We start from the raw sequence: 24,022 nt of genomic DNA on the forward strand, positions 1-24,022 counted from the left end.
GAGGACACTGAGGGATGCTGCTCTCTGGCTTGATCCCCAACACCTTGATCAGTCTGTATTTTTTTTTATAGAACAAAGGACCAACAGGCCAGGAATGGACCCAGCCACAATGAGCTGGGCCCTTACCACCTGTCACTAATTTAAAAAATGCCCTAGAGCAGGATCTTACAGAGGCATGCTCTCACCTTTCCATAATCCTGAAATCAGGTCTGGAATAAAGAGCCAAGTTAGCTGCTAAGACCTTCTCTCTTAGCTACTTAGCAGGTTGAGACAGGAGGATGGCTTGAATCCATTAATGTTATGCAAGAAATCTGAAGATGCATCCCAGCCGAGAGATCTTGCTTGCCTAGAATCACAAACCCTGGGCACTCACTTCATCACTGAATGACCTAGAAGTGGGACGTGCCTGCTGACCCAGAATTCAAGATTTGAGGCATGAAGATCATAAATTAAAGGCTGGCTTATATTGGCTATATATCAAATTGGAGGGCAGATGGGCTACACCAATTTCAAAACCATTACCAGCAGTGATGGCTCAAGCCTTTAATTCCAGCATTTGGGAGGCAGAGGCAGGTAGATCTGAGTTTGAGGCCAGCCTGGAAGACAGCCAGGGCTACAGACACACAAAAAAAATGTCTCAAAAAAAAAAAAACCAAAACAAATGAACAAACAAAAACTGCATCTAGCAGGGAGACAGGCTTGGTCCTCTGTCATAAAGGTGGTTTCAGAGAAGACCAGTCCAGCACACTGACAAGAGAAATGAAATCAAGGCTGCAATCTGAGGCATGGTCCTTTACATACCTTTAATCCCAGCATCTCAAAGGGAAAGGCAGGAGGATCTTTGAGTTTGAGGCCAGCCTGGTCTACATAAAGAGTTCCACCAGGCCTTGCAAGAACTACAGAGTAATCCCTATTTCAACAAAGGAATTGGATACAATATGACGGCTGCTCACACTTATCAAGAGGCTGTAGAGACCATATTGTCATTTCCTTGAATCTATTCTGGGCAAAACAAAACCATCAAAAAGTACAACAAATAATTAGTCACAGATGTGTACTCCTTTATTTAATTTCAATGTTCCATAGCTAAAAGCCTGGCTTGTGTGGTAGTCTATGTGTTCAGGGTCCGAAGTTTCTACATAGAGTTCCAAGTCAGCCCAAGTCACATGAGATGTCAACATGACTGTTTGGGGGCTGGAGAGATGACAAGGGAGTTAAAAACAAGGACTAGGTCCTTCCGAGGACATAGTCCCAACACCCATGCCACGTGGCTTACAACCACCTATAAGTAACTCAAGATTCAGGGAGGTCCTAAGAGATCCAATTCCTCTGTCCGCCATTGGCACCTTTCAATTCTTTTTACGAACCAACCTAAAAAAATAGCTTGGCACAGTATATCTTCTCAGCTTGAGCCACTCCATGAAGAAACTACTGTAGTCCTTGAGAACGACATACAAGATGGTATATTCGGCTAGCACCTTCATCAGCGGCTTCTTTCGCCCTGTTGTGGGATCTATTTCCCCTGGTTTGGTCTTTGGAGTCTCTGAAGAGTTGTCACAATACTGTGGTCCCGGACATCCTTCCCAGAAGTCATGATGGATCTGTTGTAAATTGAGCACTTGTAGTCTGCACCTACTGTGGTTCAAACAGAAAGGAGATTCAGAGGACAATTGTAATCTGTCTTGATCCCACCTCTCAACCTCCCTCTTCTACATTTTCTTTGAATTTCACCCACTGGCCTTCCCTTCCACACCAATTCAGCCTCGCTCACCTAGGCCAAACGGTCTGGTTACACAGGAAATCGATTCCATTCAGCACAGCCTGGAAGTTATCCACTTGGGCATATTCTATCAGGGCCCCCAGAGGGAGGGAGGGGAAGGGCCAGGATGCTACCATGGCCTCCACGATCCTTGTTCGTCGATTAATGAAGGCCTGCTTGAACAGTGGTGGGAAGAACACTGTGGGCAGGGTCTCCAGAGCAGAGATGACCAAGTCCTCATTTCTCAGCAGCCCCAGAATGGCCAGATGTTGGAGCGTAGGCATTTCCTGGAAGCTCATCTTGAGGGCGTCAGATAGAGGGATCCTGTGGAAGCATCCAGAAAGACATCCTTTCAGACCAAAGCTTAGGAAGGCCTTTGCTTCTCCCTCACAGAAAGCACCCCAGGCTCAGAGTCACAGCCCAGAAGGGAGGACCTGGTCCTCCCGTTTGACTTTATCTGCTGCTCTCATCACCGCAGCTCCTCCAAGGCAGTGTGGTGGACTGTGGGCCGGCCATGTGAGGTGTGACTCACCACTATTCTGCCCTACCCTAACCCCTGCTGCCCTGAGTCCTACTCTACCGGGGAGCAGGTAACCTGGAGAGAGTGGAGCTTCATCCTTTTAGGTGAACCCTTGCTCCATAAGTCCCTCTGGAGGAGCTGTCCCCTGAGAACACTTGCCTCATTCTGCCTTCAATTCTGGGTCCTAGCTGGGGAAAAAAAAATCTGTGAAATGGGCACAGTTACTTGTTTTTTAAGAACTTTAGAAGCAGACATGGATACCCTGAGTCCTTTCCCAGTGTCTGGGATGATGAGGCAGGAGAATTGCAAATGTGGCACTGACCTGGGACAAGGACAGTGTCCCATACAAGCGCAGGGACTGGATTGAAGCAAAAGCTTTCAAACAGCAATGGTGAGAGCTTAACATCAGTGTTAGGAGCGGCTGAGAGGCTGAGGTCTGCCCCCAAGAGGACCTGCACGTTGCATGCAATTAGGGGGGAAACTTTTGTGAGAAACAGACTCTTTGGTTAGCTTTTCCCTGAACTTCATTTCCCACTGGGAAGGTTCAAAACAGGGTTTCTCTGTGTAGCCCTAGCTGGCCTGGAACTCAGACACCGATCTGTTTCTGCTTCTCAGTTCCAGGATTATAGATGTGAACCACTATCTGGCTACTGTTTGCTTTCTTAGTTTTCTGTTTTAGTGTTGTTTTTGAAATAGGGTCTCACTATGAGACATCATCTGGTTTGAAACTTGTTATGTTGACCAGGCTGGTCTTAAACTCATGAAATCTACCCACCTGTGCGCTGGGAATGCTGGGATTCAAAGCAAGTATCTCCACCCCAGGCTTCTATCTCATTTAGATATAAGGTCTCGCATATTCCAGGGTAGCCAGGAACTGAAGAGCCTCGTGCCTCAGCTTACCCCTTCAAATCTGAGCTGCCACCCACTCTGTGCCTTTTAATTTTAATTTCTTACAGTCTTTCCAGGTTCCCCTTTTCAAGGGTCCTAGCTGACCTAACTTTCAACCTACCAGCCTCAGTTGCCACAGTAGCTAAGATTAGTGGTTCATTCTCCCACTGTGTTCCCTGTACTGTTTTAAAGGCCCATGTAAAAGAAAATATTAATATCAAGGGGCTGAGGACATAATACAGTCACTTAGAGCCCTGGCTGTCCAATAGAACCTGGGTTTGATTGCCAGTACCTCGTGCCATATAGTGACAGGCCAAGATAGTGCCAAGACCCCTCCTTCTTGTATTCTTGCTGAGGCAATTTCAGTGTTAACTAGAATGTGATCTCCTTGATGGAGAATCCCATGGAAAATGACCCAACATTTTCCTAGGAAGCCAATGTCTCCTCATACTTATCTCAGCCAGTTTGTGCTGGAAACCCCTCCAGCTCACTACTTATCTTAGCTTCTGTTGACTCCGTCCTTGTGCGAGATCCGCCCTCCTCCCTGCAGCTGTTAAGTGAGAGGCCAGGTGTAAAATCACGATACTCAGGCCACACCTAGGTCTCTGGAGTCTAAAAAAAATCATAGTACCCTAAATCTATATCTAAAAATCATAGTACTTAGTCTCTCTGTCTAAATTTCAGGAACACTTGAGTGTGGTCGCAGCTGGCTGTAAACTGTGTCCGCGTGGTTATTTTAGGTGGGCTACCTGTACAACAGGTAACTCCAGTTCCAGGGGACCTGACCCCATCTTCTGTCTTCAACACACACACATGTGGTGAAGACAGATGGTCAGACAAACAATCATACATGAACCAGCATCCAAAGAAGATTACAAACCGATAAAAACCCTCAAGAAATAAAATCTCATACTGGGTGGTGGTGGTGGTGGTGCGTGCCTTTAATCTACTAAGCAGAGGCCGGTTAATCTGAGTTCAAGGTCAGTCTGGTGTACGAGTCCTGGACAGCCAGGGGAACTCAAAACTCTGTGGAAAAACAAACAAAACAAAAAAAAACAGAACAACAACAACAACAACAAAACTTCACTCAGGACTCTAATCTCGGGGTGCGTGGGTGCAGCCTGAAAACTGAATTTGAGATCAGCCTGGATGACCAGAGAATCTATTTTTTAAAAATGAAAATAGAAAAAAGATCACCAAGACCTGGTAGTGAACCTAAGAGGATTTCTGTCACTTCAAGGCCCACCTTGAAGTGTCCAGGACAACCAGGGCTACACAATGAGACCCTTTCAAAAATAAAGATTTTAGGGTTTTGCCCCCTTTGAACTCCTCCCGTTTTGAAGTTTTCATTGTCAATTAATAAATCCACATTCACTCTGCATCTTAAAAGAAAGAAAATTTTTTTCGGGACAGGATTTCTTTGAGTAGCTCTGGAACCTGTCCCGAACTTTGCTTTGCAGATTAGGCTGGCCTCAAACTTAAGAGATCCGACTGCCTCTGCCTCCCAGGTGCTAGAGTTTAAAGGTGTGCGCTAAAGAGAAAGGAAACTTTGAAAGGCAGAAGCTAGAGATGCAGCTTAGGTGGTGTGTGCTTACCCAGCTCACAGGAGACCCTAGCTGTACTGTCCTCAGCACTGTACCCAAAGGCCACTATGGCCCAAACCTCCATTCCAGAACTCAGAAGGTGGAGGCAGGAGGATGAATCTCTGAGTCAAAGCCATTTCAGCTACATTGAGATTCTTGGTTAGCCTGGGCTACAGGAGACTCTGTTTCAAAATAGCAAAACCAACAATAAAAAAGCCAGAAATCAGGACTGAGGTGATGGCCTTGGCAGAGGATCTGGATTTGGTTCCAGCACCCTCATGGTGGCCCAAACCAAGCACACCTCCAGTCCCAGGGGATCCCATGTTTCTTCTGACCTCTTAAGGCCATCAAGCACACATGTGGTTCAAGTACACAAACGGAAGCCAAACAATCACTCACATGAAATAAATTAAAATCTTTAAAATGATCTTTAAAAGCCAGGAATAAACTGGACTAAAAAACAAGAGAATAGAATTTGGTCACCCTAGCCAGAACCACCAGAATTAGGAGGCTGAGACACATTTTTATAATGCCAACATTCCACAAAGACAGAAGCAGGAGGATTACAATTTCACCCAGCCTGAGCCACAAGAGCACTGCTTTTTTTTTCTGTGTAACCCCAGCTGCTCTGGGACTCACAGCATCACGTTCACAGAGATTCACCTGTCTCTGCCTTCCAAGTGCTGGAATTAATGGTTTGCACCGCCACACCTGGCCTCAAATTTTGCATTTTACACATTGTTTTTTAAAGTTTTGTGGGGTGGAGGTGCACATTTGTGCCCTCTGCCATCACTGGTGTTGTGTGGAGATCAGAGAACATTCGGACGGAATGGGTGCCTTTCTCCCGCCATGCAGGGCCCAGGGAGCAAAACCCTGTCTCAAAGAAATAAACCTATGAATTCACAAAAAGCAACAACATTTGAGATGAAGACAAAACTGTCCTTGAAGCCAAAAGGAGTGAGTTTCCAATCTGCTCATCAGAAGACAGAGAAATGAGAAGTCTTGTGTCACCCAGAGTTTAATGTCCCCAGAGGGGAGTGACTGAAGAACACCAGATGGATTGGGTGTTCTCAAAGGGGTGAGGGACTTACCAGACACGGGCACTGGTGACAGAGTCCTCTACGCAGTGGAATCAGGAGGTGGCTCCAAGCTCCTAAGGTTCTCCTGCTGGCTTCTTTTCATTCCCCCTTTCACTTCTTCAATTTACAGCCTTATGAACCAACCACAGGTTGCCACGTCATCAAATTGGTTGAGACTCCACCCATTTTATCTTAATTGGGATTAGGTGTGTCCAGAATGACTGACTCCGATCACTCTCTTGACAGATTGAACAGAGACTAGGGAGAAAAACAGCAACCCATTCATGAACCCCCTTTAGAGTATTTCCTTTCCTTACTTCTTTTCTTTCTTCCTTATGGTTTTTGTCTCGGCAACAAAATAGATAGATAGATAGATAGATAGATAGATAGATAGATAGATAGATAGATAGATAGATAGATAGATCCCAACTGATACAGAATTTTCTAAGTTGCCTAAGGTCAGCAGAAACTTTTATTGTGTCACCTGTCTCTGTCTCCATATGCAAGGGTTACATGGGTGAGCCTCAAAGCCCCCTTATTTACAGGCATTTTGGGGGACAGGGTCTCATTGTATAGTTTGGGCTGAGACCCAAAACTACAGAGTATTTTGGCCTGCAGAGCTGGGGATTAGGATGTCCAAGGCTGGAAGCCTCTGAAGGTAGGCACTGTGACACAGGGCTGGGGAGAGCATGTGACGTGGGAAAGGATGGTGTCTCTGACTCTGTGGTGGTGATCGTCTGCAGCCTTTGTCTTCTCACCTTGAATTCTTCACTTGTGGCTGTCTAGAGACCAGCCAGAATCCCCGGTCCTCTCATCTCTAACAGAGCCATCCAAGTCCCAAGGAAATATTACAGATTTATAATCCCAGCTACTCAGAAGGCCGAGGCAAGGGGGGGATAAATTCAGGGTCTGTGCGCGGTGAGTTTATTAACCAACCTTGGCATGCAGGAGACCCTGCTTCAGAAGACAGAAGTTGCTGGGCAGACTGGGGCAGAACTTTAATCCCAGCACTCTAGAAGCAGAGGCAGGCAGATTTCCATAAGGCCAAGATGAGCCTGGTCTAGGTTGTCAGTTCCAGCTACCCAGTGCTAGAGGTGAGGTAGGATGGGTGGGGTGCACGTCTTTAATCCCAGCCCTTGGGAAACAGAGCCAGAGGCATCTCTGAGTTGGAGGCCAGCCTGGTCTATAGAGAGAATTCCAGGATGGCCAGGGTTACACAGAAAAACCTTGTCTCAAAAAACAAAAACAAGCAAACAAGCAAAACCCAACATTTTTGTTGTTGTTGTTTTTCAAGACAGGATTTCTCTGTACAATAGCCCTGGCTATCTAGGAACTCTGGCTAACTAGGCTGGCCTCCAACTCAGAGATTCCCCTGCTTCTACCCCCTGAGGGCTGGGATTTAAGGTGGGTACCACCACACCCAGTCAGTGACAAAAATTTTCAGACCTAGAGAGCTAGGCCAACTCACCTAGCAAATAAGAGATCAAAGATAAAATACTAAATTTCAAAAAGAAAAGGTAATACCAGTAGTGATAGTAAATACCTTTAATGCCCTCACTTGGGAGGCAGATACAGATTAATCTTATCAGTCTAAGGACAGCTGATCTACATAGTGAGTTCCAGGCCAGCCAAAGCTGCGCATTCAAACAAAATAAAACAAATAAAACAAAATGAAACAACCCGGTGGTGGTGGTACATGCTTTTAATCCCAGCACTCAGGGAGGCAGAGACAGGTGACTCTCTGTGAGTTCGAGACCAGCCTGGTCTACAGAGTGAGTTCTAGGACAGTCAGAGATACATAGAGAAACCCCATCTTGAAAAACAAACAAAAACAACAAAAAGAAAAGAAAAGTAGGGCATGGTAATTTACACTTTTAATTTCAGCTTTCCAGAGGCAGAGGCAAGTGGATCTCTGTGAGTTCAATGCTCTGTAATCTCAAATTCAGTCAACCTGGTCTACATAATGAGTTCCCAAAAAGTCAAAACTACGTAAGAGAGTCTGACCCAAAAATAAATATATATATATAAATAAAAGATGAATGTGTTCTTTTTTATATTTATTGAGCTCTACATTTTTCTCTGCTCCGCTCCCTGCCTCTCCCCTCCCTGCAAAGTCCCCAAGCTCCCAATTTATTCAGGAGATCTTTTCTTTTTCTACTTTCTACTTCCCATGTAGATTAGATCTATGTAAGTTTCTCTTAGTGTCCGCATTGTTGTCTAAGTTATCTGGGATTGTGGTTTGTAGGCTGGCTTTCTTTGCTTTATGTTTAATAACCACCTATGAGTGAGTACACGTGGTAATTGTCTTTCTGGGTCTGGGTTACCTCACTCAAAATAATGTTTTCTAGCTCCATTAATTTTCCTGCAAAATTCAAGCTGTCTTTATTTTTTTCTGCTGTGTAGTACTCCATTGCGTAAATGTACCACATTTTTCTTATTCATTCTTCAGTTGAGGGGCATTTAGGTTGTTTCCAAATGTTGTCTGGCTATGACAAACAAAGCTGTTATGAACATGGTCGAGCACATGTCCTTGTGGCACAATTAAGCATTCTTTGGATAGATACCCAAAAGTGGTATTACTGGGTCTTGAGGTAGGTTGTTTCCTAATTTTCTGAGAAATTGCCACACTGACATCCAAAGGGGTTGTACCAGCTTGCATTCCCACCAGCAATGCAGGAGTGTTCCCTTTTCCCCACAACCTCTCCAACATAAGTTGTCATCAGTGTTTTTGATCTTGGCCATTCTTACAGGTGTAAGACGGAATCTCAGAGTTGTTTTGATTTGCATTTCTCTGATGACTATGGATGTTGAACATTTCCTTAAGTGTCTTTCAGCCATTTTAGCTTCCTCTGTTGAGAGTTCTCTGTTTAGGTCTGTACTCAATTTTTTTTATTGGATTATGTGGTGTCCGATTTCTTGAGTTCTTTGTATACTTTGGAGATCAGACCTCTCTCTGATGTGGGGTTAGTGAAGATCTTTTCCCATTCTGTAGGCTGTCGTTTTGTCTTGTTGACCGTGTCCTTTGCTTTACAGAAGCTTTTCAGTTTCAGGAGGTCCCATTTATTAATTGTTTCTCTCAGTGTCTATACTGCTGGGGTTATATTTAGGAAGTGGTTCCCTGTGCCAATGAACACAATGTGTTCAAGTGTACTTCCCACTTTCTCTTCTATAGGGTTCAGTGTGGCTGGCTTTATGTTGAGGTCTTTGATTCATTTGGACTTTAGTTTTGTGCATGGTGATAGATATGGGTCTATTTTGATTCTTCTATGTGTTGATATCCAGTTATGCCAGCACCACTTGTTAAATACGCTTTCTTTCTTCCATTTGATATTTTTTGCTTCCTTGTCAAAGATCAGGTGTTCGAACATGTGTGAATTGATATCCGAGTCTTCTATTTAGTTCCATTGGTCCTCTTGTCTGTTCTTCTGCCAGTACCAGGCTGTTTTCAGTACAGTATCTCTGTTGTAGAGTTGGAAGTCAGGGATTGTGATGCCTTCAGAAGTTCTTTTATTGTACAGGATTGTTTTGGCTACACTGGGTTTTTTGCTTTTCCAAATGAAGTTGAGTACTGTTCTTTCGAGGTCTTTGAAGAATTTTGCTGGGATTTTGATGGGTATTGGGTTAAATCTGTAAGATGAATGTATTCTTTTTCCACTTTTCTTTTTTGTTTTTTCTTTCTCTCTTTTTTTGTTGTTTGTTGTTTCTTTTTGTTTTGTATTTTGAGACTGGGTTTCTTTATGTATCCCTGACTGTCCTGAAACTTACTCTGAAGGCAAGGATGGCCTCAATTCAGAAATGAAACCCATCTGCCTCTGCCTCCCGAGTACTGTGATTAAAGACATGTGCCACCACCGGCTTTTCTTTTTAAGAGTGTCTAAGTTACCCTGACTCTTCTAAAACTCACTATGTAACCAGGGTGGCAGTGAACTCACAGAGGTCCCTCTACCACTTCCCCCAAGTGCTGGGATTAAAACTATACACCACCACACCCAGCAAAGAAAACTGTTTTAATTTAGATTAACTTCCTCTAGAGAGGCTGAGACAAGAGGATTGCATATTTGACTAAACCTGGTCTAAAGCATAAGAGGCCAATCTAGGATAGACAGCAAAATTCTACCTGAAAACAAATGGACCCCCAGAAAGCCTAGTATAGCTGGTGCTGTACTCCTTTAATCCCAGGATTTTGAATGCAGAGGAAGGAGGATTTCTGTGAGTCTGAGGACAGCAAGGTCCAGGTCAATCAGGCCTACTTAGTGAGACCATGTCTCAAAGGCAACAGCAAAGAAAAAGGGGAAAGCCAGCTTTTTGTCATTGTGCGGGCCAGCTGGGACTTCAAGTGTATATCCCCATCTGTTGTTCATGTAATGGTGGGAATCCTAGTGGGGTTTTCCTGAATGTTAGGTACCCATTCTACCTATTGGGCTTCAACCACAGACCCCAGTTCCAATGTATTTTGAGACTACTACATCTATTGTAATTAAATTTAGCCAGAAAAAAAAAGAATTTTATTTGAATCTTAAGGCTACTGTACCCATGTGTTACATGTCTGTTTTGAGCCACGAGGTAGGAGAGAGGCAATATTTATGAGTTCCACAGCCTTTAATAAACCACCATATAAGATATAAACACAGAAGCCACAAACATCTGTTGCCAACTTCCAGTTACATTTTCACCAATCAGGAGTCGGGGATTACGGCTCTCCCTAGGTGCTTGGTTATCACCACCTGCTGCTTTTCTGTTGGCTTAGGGGCTGCACCTGAATCTGCTGATATTTTAAATACTATCTGAGTCTCTATCATTCTTTTTACCAGTAAAGATTCGGGAGTCAGATGTTGGGTGAAAGCTTGCTAGATCAGAGAAGCTGAGAAGCAACCAACTCACCTTTCTTTTCTGGCTAGAGACCCAGCAAGAGAAGTGTCTCTCCACTCATCTCAAACCAAAAGCCCTCAAATCTCTAAGTCCCTCTATACTCTTCCTGTGTATCTCTTTATCCGTATTCCTGGTTTCTCTGTAGCTAATTCTGGTCAGGCAGTTGCTGGCTGTGCACCCGATCTCAGGTTAATTTTCTAAACGCAGTCTCAGAGTTTCACAGTGTTATCAAAGATCCCAGGGCAACAGTAAGCTGACACAGAATGCTAGCCAATTAATCTGATCTTTTTGTTGTTAGGTACAGCCATATTGTCTTAGAAAGCTAAGGAGTATATAGCAGACTGCTTCTATTGTTTAAGGAGAAACTTGGTCAGCATTTGGAAGGTTTCCAGGTGCCCTAAAGTTTGGGAACCTTAACTCTGTTTCATTCTACAGGTAAAATGGAATATGAAGTCAAAATGGCAATAAAAGGTGTTTTTGCCTGCTTCCTTCACATGGACCCACTGTTTTCCATGTCAATTTTGACCACTCTAATCTGGACCTCCTACATCATATCCCACTCCTAGCACACAGAGGCATCGTTCTATGTCCTCTTTTTTTTTTCAGTTTTTCAAGACAGGGTTTCTCTGTGAAACAGCCCTAGTTGTCCTAGAACTCCCTCTGTAGACCAAGCTGTCCTCAAACTCATAGAGATCCTCCTGCCTCTGCCTCCCAAGTGCTGGGATTAAAGGTGTGCACCATCACTGCCTGGCTGTTTTATGGCCTCTTGAGGAGCAATTACTCCCTTAGATTTAATTTCTCCGTGTCAGTGCATAGAACTAGCTTTCTCCCAATCCTTGCCAAAAAAAAAAAAAAGACAAAGTCTGGCCTGAGGTCTCAAACCCAGAGATCATGACTTTCAGGACAGTTACCGGCAGCAAAGTGATTGACTTGAGCTGCCTTATGGCTTTGAGTGCACCCATGGGCTCAAGGTAACTGTGGTCACATCCCTCTGTCAAAGGGTATCCAACGTCATTAGAGCTCTCTTGAGGGACCAAGTAGAGTTTCTGGTTCCACTAAGTCAGATTTGCCAAGTGGTGGCAAAGGTCCTCAAAGACAGTCTTGGAGATGTTGTCATGGAAACAGATCTTGGGGAACTGGTTGCATTGAAATCAGGACAGACAGAAAGGCTCTGAACTGAGAGTGCTCCATCCAACCGTCCTTCAAGTCCGGGGTCTTCAGAGTCACTGCAACTGTCTCGAGAAGATCATGGAGAGGCCCAGGAAATAAATGGGAAAGTACCACACCACTGAGGTTCAGGTCCAGGACCAGGGGTAGATTATTCCAGTCCAAGCGTGAGAGCTAGAAGTGAGCCATGGTCTTCAGGCACCTAGGTGGAGAACAAGAGATGAGTCAGGCGAATGGCATTAGGGAGTGGTAGGTATTGACTTCTGGGTAGAAGGCCCCTCTTGGTTCATGGTCACACTGCCCTTACAATGGAGGACAGTGTCCAGGATGTTTCCATTGGAGCCTTGTCACTCAAGTCACACCACACTGGTCACAGGCCTGTCAGCATGACTGTGGGACTGGTCCGGTCCTCAAGTCTGCCGCTTCTTTCCTTGATGACAACCAGACACCACACTGCTGTACACATCTGGTCAGCAGGAAGGAATAACCCAAGCCAACCCCAACAAAATACTTGGGGTGTTACTGACCCCTGAATCTTCAGCACAGCCTCCCTGTTCACAGTCCTCTCCCCAGCTCCTAACACTCAATCCTAGCACCAATCAATTCCCACCACCTCATCAGCTTCCTGGTGTTGGCAGATTTTTCCTATATTTCAGTAGCCATTCCCAAATAACCATTCAAAGACTTACTTAATATAAATGCTTGAGTGATTTCCTAGACTTGTTACTAAATAGCTTTATTATTATACATTAATCCATTTCTAATTACAACCTAAATTAATCCATTTCTATTAATCAATGTGTTGCCCTGGGGTTCATGACTTTTACCTCTCTTGCATGTCCTGCCGCCTTTCCATATGGCTAATGACTCCTCTGACTTCACCCTCCTTTTTACCAGTATTCTCTAAACCCTGTAAATCCTGCATAGCCATTGGTCAATCAGCTCTTTATTAGCAATGATAGCAATACATATTTAAAGTGTACAAAGATTGCTCTTCTTTCCTTTTGTCTAATTAAAGGAAGGTTTTAACTTTAATGTAGTAAAATTATATACTACTACAAAAAAGTTATCACATAAGAATTATAGTTACAATATCCAGTCCATTTGTATTTGGCAAAATTAGAGAAAATACTCAATGATTTATTCTATGGTTATAAGTCTAAAATTTTATATCTAATTTACCTTTTACCATAACTAAGGAAAACTTTAACTATGACTATCTAGTCTTCCACTTCATCAAAAATCCCCAAAATGTGAAATGTTATTAACAGCAAAAACATCTGGAAGCCTGGACACTCACCCAAAGCTCTTCTGCAACATCAAGGCATCCATATTTGACCTACATGCTTATTATGTCTGACAGACATTTCTGAGAAATGAGGAATTTTGAAGGACTGTCCTACTTTGTCTTAGCAAAGTTTGACAATTGCTTTTTTGAAAAAAAATCCTGCTAGTCTAGTTTGGGCAGTTTACTGTCAGCAATTGAAGCAAGGGCAGTTTTTTCCTCCCAAATGACTATCTTTTGCTATAAAGAAAGCAAACTCCATATGGAGGTTCTTCGATGCCCATCATATTCTCTGAAATAAATTGATGCTGCTAGGAGCAGACGTGTCTCACTGTCAAGAAAAACATTATGTCATTAAAACATTCTAAATGCATGTATTCTGTAGGTGTTTAAAGAACAGCTGTCTAGGGGGGGCTGGAGAATGGCCCAGAAGTTAAGAGCACTGACTGCTCTTCCAGAGGTCCTGAGTTCAATTCCCAGCAACCACATGGTGGTTTACAACCATCAATAATAAGATTTGGTGCCCTCTTCTGACGTACAGACATTCATGCAGGCAGAATGTAATATACATAATAAACAAATAAAATATTTCAAAAAAAAAGAACATCTGTCTATCTAAATATATCTGACTAACCTTGAAAACATACCTAATATGACTACATGTTTGATTATTATAGGTGATCAACTAACTTATATTTCTTAATTATAGATTATATTTTAATGAGCTTTTTAAGCACAATACTCCAAATAAGAGTAGAAACATACATACAGTATAAAATAACTTTAAATTTGTATCAATAAACCAAAATCCATACTAATGTAAAATATTTAAAACTAGTAGTTGCTTTTTTGGTTTAAAAAAAGATACAGTAATCTACCCTTTTATCCTATCATTTCTATATCATATACTCCTTTTTTTCCTTTAGGGAGAGGTCTTTGAATTTAACTCTTTTATTTAGTCTTTCTAAACAAACAAAAAAAGAAAAATTTATCTATTTATTTATTTATTTATTTATTTATGTGGTGTTTGGTCTGCATGTATGCCTACTTGCCAGAAGAGGACACCAGATCTTGTTATAGATGGTTATAAGTCAGCATGTGGTTACAGGGAGTTGAACTCAGGACCTCTGGAAGAGCAGCCAGTGCTCTTAAGCACTGAGCCATCTCTCCAGACCTTAATCTTTTTTTTTTTTACTAAGACCAATAACAATTTCATAATAAACATTCACAATCCATCTTTTGGAAAATTGGACATCATTCACTAGACTACTTCCTGTTGTTTGGGGGTATTGGCATCTTTGGGGGATCCTGAGAAAATTCAGGATAACGGTTAAGTCTTGGATAAAGTAGTTTGTGGAGCTGGACCCTCTCAGCCAGCAGCTTTAAAGCTTTTTTGGATGCAGAACTCTGAGGAAACTACAACAGAGGCATTTTGAATTGTTGAATCACCTGGGTCATTTGTTTTTATTGGTGTCTGGTCCCTTTACTCTGAAACTTTTAAAGGTAACATAGATGTCTGTATTAATACAAGCATTGACTGTGTGTTGTACACAACTTAGCCAAATAGGATGTTTTTGTTTTATGTTTGAGCAGGCAAAATATACTGTATGGGTTTTGTAAAGATTTTTTTTTTAGGTTTATTTATTTATGCCTGTAGTCAGGACCTTCAAGGGATCTTTCTAGATCAAGCCTGATCATCTTTAACCTGGACTGAATCCACAATTTCTCATTTCCTGTAAAAATAAAAACATAACCTCTTTCCCAAAGCAATATATCTTTTAACTTCCATTTTGAAGTCAAGATTTTTTTTGTTTGTTTGTTTGTTTATTTTTTGGGTTTTTTTGTTGTTGTTGTTGTTTTTAGTTTTTTAAGACAAGCTTTCTCTGTGTAGCCCTGGCTGTACTAGAACTTACTCTGTAGACCAGGCTGGCCTCAAACTCACAGAGATCCATCTGCCTCTGCCTTCTGAGTTCTGGGATTAAAGGCGTGTACCATCATGACCCATTGAAGTCAAGACATTTGTAAAATATATAGGTTGGCTTAATCCAATATTTCTTAGCAGTTACTATTCATTCATTAGCAGTCAAAAAATTAAAGACAATTCAATAACATTGAGGATCCAGACTCTGTTTATTTTTCATCTTTACATGGGTTTTTCTTTTATATCACTTTACTCCCCATTTAAGGACTTTATTATTTAATGTGTGTGTGTGTGTGTGTGTGTGTGTGTGTGTGTGTGTGTGTGTAACTATCTATATCCTTCTTTTCTCTCCCTGTTTAGCATTGTTGTTTTTGTTTTGTTTTGTTTTGTTTTTGGTCTGAATTTGTTGTTACTGATCATCTGTAACCCTTTCTAGCTGCATAAGCAAAACACCAAACCTACCGTGCAGCTCACCGCCAGAGCTCCCACTGCTGGTTCAAGACCACAGGCAGCAGCTCGGAGACACCTCTCTGTATCACATTATCAGTACTCAGTCCATAGCTTACATCGTAAATTAACCCATATTTCTATAAATCTATGTGCTGCCCCGAGGTTCGTGGCTTTTACCTCTCTTGCATGCCCTGCATCCTTTCCATTTGGCTGGAGACCCCTCTGACTCCATCCTCCTTCTTCCCAGCATTTACTCTGCCCCTGAAATCCTGCCTAGCCATTTGACCAATCAGTTTTTTGTTAACAATGAAAGCAATACACATTCACGGTGTACAAAGATTGTTCCACACCTCCCTGGGCTCTAGCCATCCTGTCTCACAGAAAGAGTTACAGACTGGCTGGTGCCAGTTCACACACCATCTCCAGCTCTATTAGAACCACAGGAGCTGGCCCACATCAGACACAGAATAATCTTTAAAAGAAAAAGAAAGGCTGGCTCTGGTCGACAGTACAGCAATGTTTTCAGGTGGTGGCTTTGAAAAGAGACACTGTTCCTAGACACATACACGAGACTCCTAGTAATCCTCCTGCCTCAGCTGACCCAAGAGTATGAACAGGCAAGAGCCACAGCTCCTTAAAAGACTTTTGCTATCTTAAAAAACAAGCAAACAAACAAAATAATGTCCTTCACCGTCAACCATGAAGTTAGCGTAGTCTTACAGAGAATAGTATTAACCATATTGAACAATTATTTGTTTCTCATTTTGCTGAGAGCTGAAAATAAAATTACGAAAAGCAGGATGTTGTGGCCACATTGTATTTGTATGGTATGGGGGGGGGGTGAGGGATCAGGAGTTCAAGGACAGCCCTATCACAATGCAACTCTGAGTTCAATCTGGGCTATAGAAAACAAAATAAATCTTGAGCTGGAGAGTGGATAATATCAAATGCAATTCTTTCTGGAATGAGACAGCATTTTGTCTGCCTTTTTTTTAAAAAAAAACTTTTTTGTTTGCCTTTATTTTTGTTTGTTTTGAGACAGGGTTTCTCTGTAGCTTTGGAGCCTATCCTGGAACTAACTCCTGTAAACCAGGCTGGCCTCGAACTCACAGAAACCCGCCTCTGCCTACTGAGTGCTGGGATAAAGGCGTAAACCACCGTTGTTTGCCTTTCTTAATATGACTGATTGTATCAGCTGATTTCTTGGTGTTTCAGATGGGTTCTTTACTCTATAGTCATGGCCATTCTCCTGCTTCAGTTCCCCAAGTACTGGAGCTACAAATGCCAGCATCCATGACCAATATGGATTGATTTCCTTTGCTTTTTTCTATCTATTCTCTATAATCTTGGATGGCCTGAAACTCTATGTGTTGACCAGATTGGCCTTCAAATCACAGAGATCTCTGTACCTGGAATGCTAGGGTTAAGGATGTGCACCACCACACCCAGCTGGATTGATTTTCAAATATTTGTTGTTCAGGAGATAGAACCCAGAGCCTGGAGCATGCCCAGTAAGCTCTCAGTCTCACAGCTACATTTTAGTTTCACCTTTTAAGGAGACAAAGTCACAGTGTGCCTAGGGCTGACTCTCACCTCTCTAAAAGCCCCCTGCCTTCTCTTCATAGTTCAAGGAACTGAAGGATGCATCACCACACCCGGTTGGCATTTCCCAATTAACCCAATCTTACATTACAGGTTATTTTCAACCCTGAAGCTAGTCTTGGATTCTTCTTGGTCATTTTTTTATAACTGATTAGAAAAGTAGGGGCCTGAGATTGGCAGAATGAGAAGACAGGGACGCCATGGCCTTAGGGCCAGGGTGGGTGAGCTTATACTATTTCCTTTTGCTATCTTATCCAACGCTATACATATTATATACACTGTGTGTGTGTCTACTCAAATATAGTCTGTTTGTATGTTTATTTCATAAAAGTTATCTTGCTCCTCCCTTTTCCCTGAGAAGTCTGAGGATGCAGTGCAGGATCTCAGGCTTACTGCACAGCACACATCGGGGAACCACACCCTCACCCCCGCCCCTGGATTACTGTGAAAAGCTATTATGTGCCAATAAATTAAACACCACAATTCTGAAAGTCTACTCTTGAATGATATGAATAACCAAGCAGGCAGTAGCAGTATGCGCCTCTAATCCTAGCTCTCAGGAGACAGAGGCAGGGAGATCTCTAAATTAGAAGCCAGTCTGGTCTACAGAGAGAGATCCGTGACCATTAGGGCTACACAACCAAACCCTTTCTAGATACCAAGCAGAGCAAAGATATGAAAAATAAAATTGATGCAAGAAAACAGAATCCAGAAAAATGAGCTGTACTGTTAAAGGTGACCCCCTCCTCAGACAACCAGACTCAGCGTGTCTTGTGTGATCTTTCTATTCCTGATGGAACCGAGGAATAGGAACTAGAGTCCAGCAGTTAACGCAGTGACACTTCCCGTGACTCTAGAAGGAAAGCTCATTAAAATCCTAATGAGCCTATTTTTCCACGTATAACTTTCTCTTTTAACTTATTCTTTGTGTCTTTCACATCACGCGTCCCGATCTCAGCTCTCTCCCATACCCTTGATTCTACCCCCTGTCCCTGCAAACCGCTCCCCCCAAAATAAAACAAAATGAAATTTAAGATAAAAGAGGAAGAAAAAGAAAAAAGGGAAAAATCTCGTCTTGGAAGCTGCCATGCGACACAGTGAGGCGCGCAGTAAACCTTTATCCATACGTCTTTACGCGCAGGTGTTCATTGAGAAGAATCATTGGTTTGGTTGGAGCCCCCTGGTCTCACTACACTATCACTGTTGGGCGCTCACTGGGACTCTTCCTGAACGTCCCTTTGCTGCCCTGTATTGTGGAGATTCTGTAGCCCTGGGTCCGCAGGACCACCTACCCTGCACCCACCGGCCCCCAACCTGTGTCCCAGCAGATCAAAGATGGGTTGGATGTTGGGTGAGCCAACAGGAAACTCTGGTTCTGGCCCTAGGCAGTTGCCGAGTTGGTCCGTCCATCCACCGGCTTTCGCCTGTCTTCACCACCAGGGTGAGCTCTCCTGCATTGCCCTGGCTAGTTTACCCCTGGCAGAGATGAGCAAGGGGTGGGGCCATTTCTGCTTTCACATCCTCAGGGTCTGTTCTCCCACACACACACCTTCAGGGTCAGCTCTACTGTGTTGCCCAGGCGTGGTGTAGGGGCCACTCTCCAGGATGATGTAGCTGGAGAGGGACAGGGACAACTCTCCTGCTCTTAAGACCTCAGGGGCAGCTTTCCCACCTGCCTCAGGCATTGATGGCGGGGGTGGGGGTGGGGGGGTCCTCTAACAAAAAAAAAATTAAATAAAATCTCAACATTTTCTGGTTAATTGTATTCTCCAATGTACCTGGGTATGAAGGACAGGAGGGCCAATCCAGCCTGAACTGGTTTTGAGGACTCTGAATAAAAGTTCTCTTGCTTCTCAGGTTGGCCTCCTTTTGTCCACCTATCAGAGGCATTTATTTGAAGATAGCCTGGTGGTGCATGTTAGCAAGTTTAGAGTGCAGGATGACCAGACTGGAGGATACAGAGTTCAAGGCCAGCCTGGGCTTCACGAAGCTAATAAGAAAAAGAAAAAAAAGAAGGAAAAGAAGAGAACACTGTGGCTTAGACCACAACCCCGTGCTTTGTGTTGTCATGAATTTTCTTTCAGCCATTTTTTTTTTTCCGAGACAGGGTTTATCTGTAGCTTTGGAGCCTGTCCTGGAACTAGTTCTTGTAGACCAGGCTGGCCTTGAACTCACAGAGATCCGACTGCCTCCCAAGTGCTAGAATTAAAGGGGTGTGCCATCACCCCACCGCCAGGTCTTTCAGCCATCTTTGATGGGGCTCCAGCATCCCCAGCCTGAATATGCTGGATTACAATTCCAGGCCCTTCTGCCAAAACCTCCTTCCTGAGAGAGCAGTTCCCCCTTGCTCACAGTGGTTTGAATTATCTTTGCGCATAATCGACTGAACAGCCACACAAGCAGGGAGGAACAGAGGCCCAGACCAGGAAGAAGGGAAGGGAATGTCAGTTGACTCCTTCATATTTAAATGCAGAAAGTTCTAGGGCTTCAGCTGCGTTGAGGAAACAGCTCAGTGTCTTTCCACCCCTAAAGACGCAGGACTCACATGACTTTGAACATGGAAAGTTGTGGGAACAGGCCAGCATCTGTGAAAGACAGCACACAACAGTCTTCCAGGTTGCAGGGTCTGAGTGTTCCTTTGAAACTCCCATTCTGCGAAACCCACACTAAGACATCCTTCATGGAACAACATTTACAAGTTTATAAGAGTCTCTCAGACTCCAAATGGTCACTTAGAAAGGCAGAATTGTCTTTCTGACTCTAAAAGACACCTGTCCCTACAACCTCTTGTTCAACATGTCAATCAAAGTTCGTGAGATCTGAACCCAGTGCACACAACTTTGCTTCCAATACATTGAACACTGTGAGAAGCAATGGGCTCTGTGTCCTCTTGATAAGAGCCCTGTCCCTAGACTGCCACACCCTACACAGCCTGGGGATTGTTCTGACTGGGATGATAGCAAATGAAGAAACCAGACACAGGTAGAGAAAACGAGACACTAGTGTGCCCAGTGCTCTGAGGGAGGCACAGCAGCTACCAAAAAATTCAGCCCACTGATATGCATCTGGCAGGGTAGCCAGTCCTGGAGGGGGTCTTTGTGGGGAACAGTCTCAAGCTTCAGTAATCCAGGGAAGGAAACAACGGTTGATACATTCTGTACATCGTCACCATCTCTAGATCTGAAGCATCGGGGTCCTTGATATATGCATGTTCATATCAGTCATGTACCTTCACTAAGGCCCACATTCATTCACCATACTAGGCCTCCATTCCTCAGTACTAGCTGCAACCTTTCTATATTTCCTGCTAGCAAAGAAAAAAATCTGTTCTCTAGCTCAGAGACTCAGTGCACATTAATGGCAGATGCCTACAGCAAAGAGACTGCCTTGGCTTGCCTTTTGTCTCTGAGTTTATCCGGGAGCTCAGGACAACGTTGAGAGAATCTCTCTATGAGGACTTCACCTAAGTTATCACAGCACTCCAAGGAGGGAGGGTACAGCACCTGTATCAGCTGGCCCAGCTTGTCTAAGTGGTGCAGAAGGTTCTGCATGGCAGGACAGACGTGGGGGTATCATTACCATAGAAACTGACCTTGATGAGCTGGGAGCATTGGCTCAGGGCAAGCAAGAGGGCATGAAATGAAGGTCTCCCATCTCACATTGCTCCAAGTCATTTCTGAGTCTCTCAAGGAGAACTCCAAGAGAACACGACAGCCATCACTACGGCTCTCTAGTTCAGACGTTTGAGTTCATGGATGTCCAGGCACTGGGTCAGTAATCCGAATCCGACTGTGAGAGCTCACAGTGAGCAGCAGACAGATTTTTCAAGACTGTCTTCAAGAGCTTAAGGAGAGGTCAAGAGATGAGTTCCAGCAAATAGAACTGAAGAGGGTTGGTGGAACTGACATCTACACAGACGTCACTTGTCTCAAGGTCAGTCTATCTATGTGTAGAAGTCAACCTCTGTCAGTTCCACCCAGGGATAGTAAGACCACTACCACAATGTAAACCCAAAGCTTATTATTTGAAATAAGCTTTAATTAAATACTGACCAGGTATGATGGACCAGTCCATCTCTGGTTCTTCAGATAATGGCCCTTAATCAAGTTTTGCAGTGGCTATTTCCCATCAGGTTCAATCAGGGGCAAGGATACAATCCTGCCATACCTCTGGCCTACATCTAACCAGGGGCACAGGCGATCAAGCACACCCAGTGCAGATGGGTCAAACAAACTTGTTTCAGGGAGTGAAAACTTGGGGCTTGTTATCTCTCATAAATAATTGTCCCAGCATTTCCGGAACTATCTGTCCTTGGGCATAAGGCTTGCGGAGCAGAAATATTTTCTAATGAATCTCTTAGGCATAGCAATTAAAACTTTCAAAGTAACTTAGTTAGGTTCTCACACATCCAGGACACTGTCTTTTGTTGTAGGCTCATACAAGTCATATGCTAGTACCTGTGGGTATCGCTGTGGCCTGCTCTGCTGCACAACAGAGCAGCTCCTTTTCCACTGTCAATAGCAAAGGCCACATCAGGATGGCATGGTACATGTAGGAAGGACCACCCTGAACAAAAGACAGCAACATCCTAGAGACATTTCTGGAGACCTCCCTAATCTCCGTCCCTCAACACAGCCATGTTTCTGTTCAGAGTCTTCACCACGCCCCTCATTGTCACCACCTTCCCACACATTCCCACCTCCTATCAGAACTCAAAACCACTTTTCACATGTGAGCAGTTAGGGGCATGCCGATGCCTGTCCGCACATATATGAAGCACAGAGACCATCTGCTTGGATATTCTTTACCTGTAGCACTGCTAGATTCACAAAGGCCAGACAATTATACCTGCAAAGTAAAGGATAGATTTTTCTGTCATTGTTGACCTTCCTTACCTGTGCAGGCCTTTTACAGGAGGATTTTTTTTTATTTTTTTATATTATTTTATTGATATTCATTGAGCTCTACATTTTTCTCTGCTCGCCTTCCTGCCTCTCCACTCCTCCTTTCAATCCTCCCCCAAGTCCCCATGCTCCCAATTTACTCAGGAGATCTTGTCTTTTTATACTTTCTTCTTTCTATGTAGATTATTTCCGGGTAAGCCACCACCTCGTGGTGCTACACAGATTATTAGAAATGGGTTAATCAAGATGTGAGAGTTAGCCAGTAACTAACTCTCTAGAGATAATGGGCCAGGCAGTGTTTAAATGAATACAATTTGTGTGTTGTTACTTCCGGGGTAAGCTAACCGTGCGGGAGCCAGGTGGGATGAAAAGCAGGCCTGCCCTCAGCTCCTACATATGGCACCCACGTGGATAACTGCATCCACAGAAAGCCTGAGAAAGTTTGGAAAATAATAGAGTACAGCATGTTTTCTTGGTGGCAGCAATTTCTCAGGTCTGCGCCGCTTGCTAGAGGCAAGCAAGCACTCTCATCTAAGAGAGGCTTCCTGACTCAGCTTTAGCTGCAAAACCTTGCAGCTCTTTTAAAAGGTCCTGCCACGAAATACTTAAATGGTGTTGATGAAAAGCTGAACGCATGCTTTTCGGTTTTCAGTCGTAGCAGGAAAAAAGCTGTGCTGTTTTAAAATGCCGGCTTTCTGGGCTGTCCTCTGACTCTTTCAGGCAGGCAATCCGACTGAGTGTGGTCTGTGAGCAGAATGCTACAGTTTGCTTGCTGGCAAGGACCTTAAAACGCCATAGAGTTTTGGCAATAAAAATGGCTCCAGTGGTACCTCTGCCATGAGGCTGGAAATCTAAGGAATGAACTGGATCTAGCCACCAAAGCCACGACTTTAATTTTCTCCTTAAAGACTCATGTAGTCAGAAAAAGAGAGATATACAGTAAAGAGAGATTCAAAGAGGAAGAAAACCTCTAACTGGTTTACAGTATGTTAAAAATATATGCAGGCTAAAGGTTAAAGTCATTAAAAAGAAAAAAGAAAAAAAAGGGAGACATATGGTGTGGTGGTACACACCTTTAATCCCAATGCCTGGGAGGCAAAGGTATGACCTTTGTGACTTCAAGGGGCAGAGGTAGATTGACCTCTGTGACTTCAAGGTGTGGTAGTGCACACCTTTAATCCCAATGCCTGGGGGGGCAGGGACAGACAGATCTCTGTGAGTTCAAGGTGTGGTAGCATACACCTTTAATCCCAGCACTGGGGAGGCAGAGACAGGAGGGTCTCTGTGAGTTCAAGGACAGCCTGGTCTACAGAGTTATTCAAGGACAAAGATATACAGAGAACCTGTCTCAAAAAGTAAAAGTAAAAATAAAAGAAATAGAGGTTAAAATAAAGCTGCATAAAGATGGAAAATATACAGAGAATCTTGATACTGTATGCCATTATGCTCTCTTTAAATTGTTTGAATGCTGAGGAAGGAGCAACAGCTGCTAAAGGACTTTTGCTTATAAATGCTGCTGAACTAATCCAAGATAGATATTTTGAAAATACCTTGACTTCAGAATTTGGATCTAAGGATATGATACTTTGGAAAGGAGGTTCTTCTTTGTTTTCACAGAGGATGAGACCCTGTGGATTGCTTCTATCCCAATATGGTATGATAAACCACGCCTTCCTGAAAGGTTGCTGTGAACACCCTCAAAAAATTACTTCATTCAACTGCCAACTGAGATGAACCTGGCAGACAGGTTATACCATGAAAGACCTATTAACAGCGCCCCTATACAGCAGGAAGAAGTTTGGAGAGAAATAATTATGCCCATATTCCCAAATATTGTTTATAAATATTCTTTTACATTTAAAGGGGGATATGATAGAGATATGAATAATTTGCATTGGTATGGATATTAAGGTCAATTTTTGTTATATGTATATATATTTCTGATCTTGATTGAGGTATTGTGAGATATTGTGATTGAGGTATTGCATTTAAAAA

General features: G+C 43.3%; 1 protein-coding gene across 1 annotated transcript; it reads right to left on the minus strand.

Annotated features, from left to right (window-relative positions):
* Positions 1-1,040: 1,040 nt before the first annotated feature.
* Positions 1,041-5,949, minus strand: LOC146895118 (PRAME family member 18-like). Its single transcript, XM_085685911.2, has 3 exons — positions 5,842-5,949; positions 1,772-2,083; positions 1,041-1,635 (listed from the first exon to the last, which is right to left on the minus strand). The coding sequence occupies exons 2-3, from the start codon at positions 2,056-2,058 to the stop codon at positions 1,350-1,352; spliced, it is 573 nt and encodes a 190-aa protein (XP_085542037.1). The 5' UTR covers positions 2,059-2,083; positions 5,842-5,949; the 3' UTR covers positions 1,041-1,349.
* Between the last annotated feature and the right edge of the window lie 18,073 nt (positions 5,950-24,022).

This window comes from Myodes glareolus, chromosome 3, assembly GCF_982192425.1.
Source record: "Myodes glareolus chromosome 3, mMyoGla1.1, whole genome shotgun sequence".
In the NCBI taxonomy this organism is placed as follows: Eukaryota; Metazoa; Chordata; class Mammalia; order Rodentia; family Cricetidae; genus Myodes; species Myodes glareolus.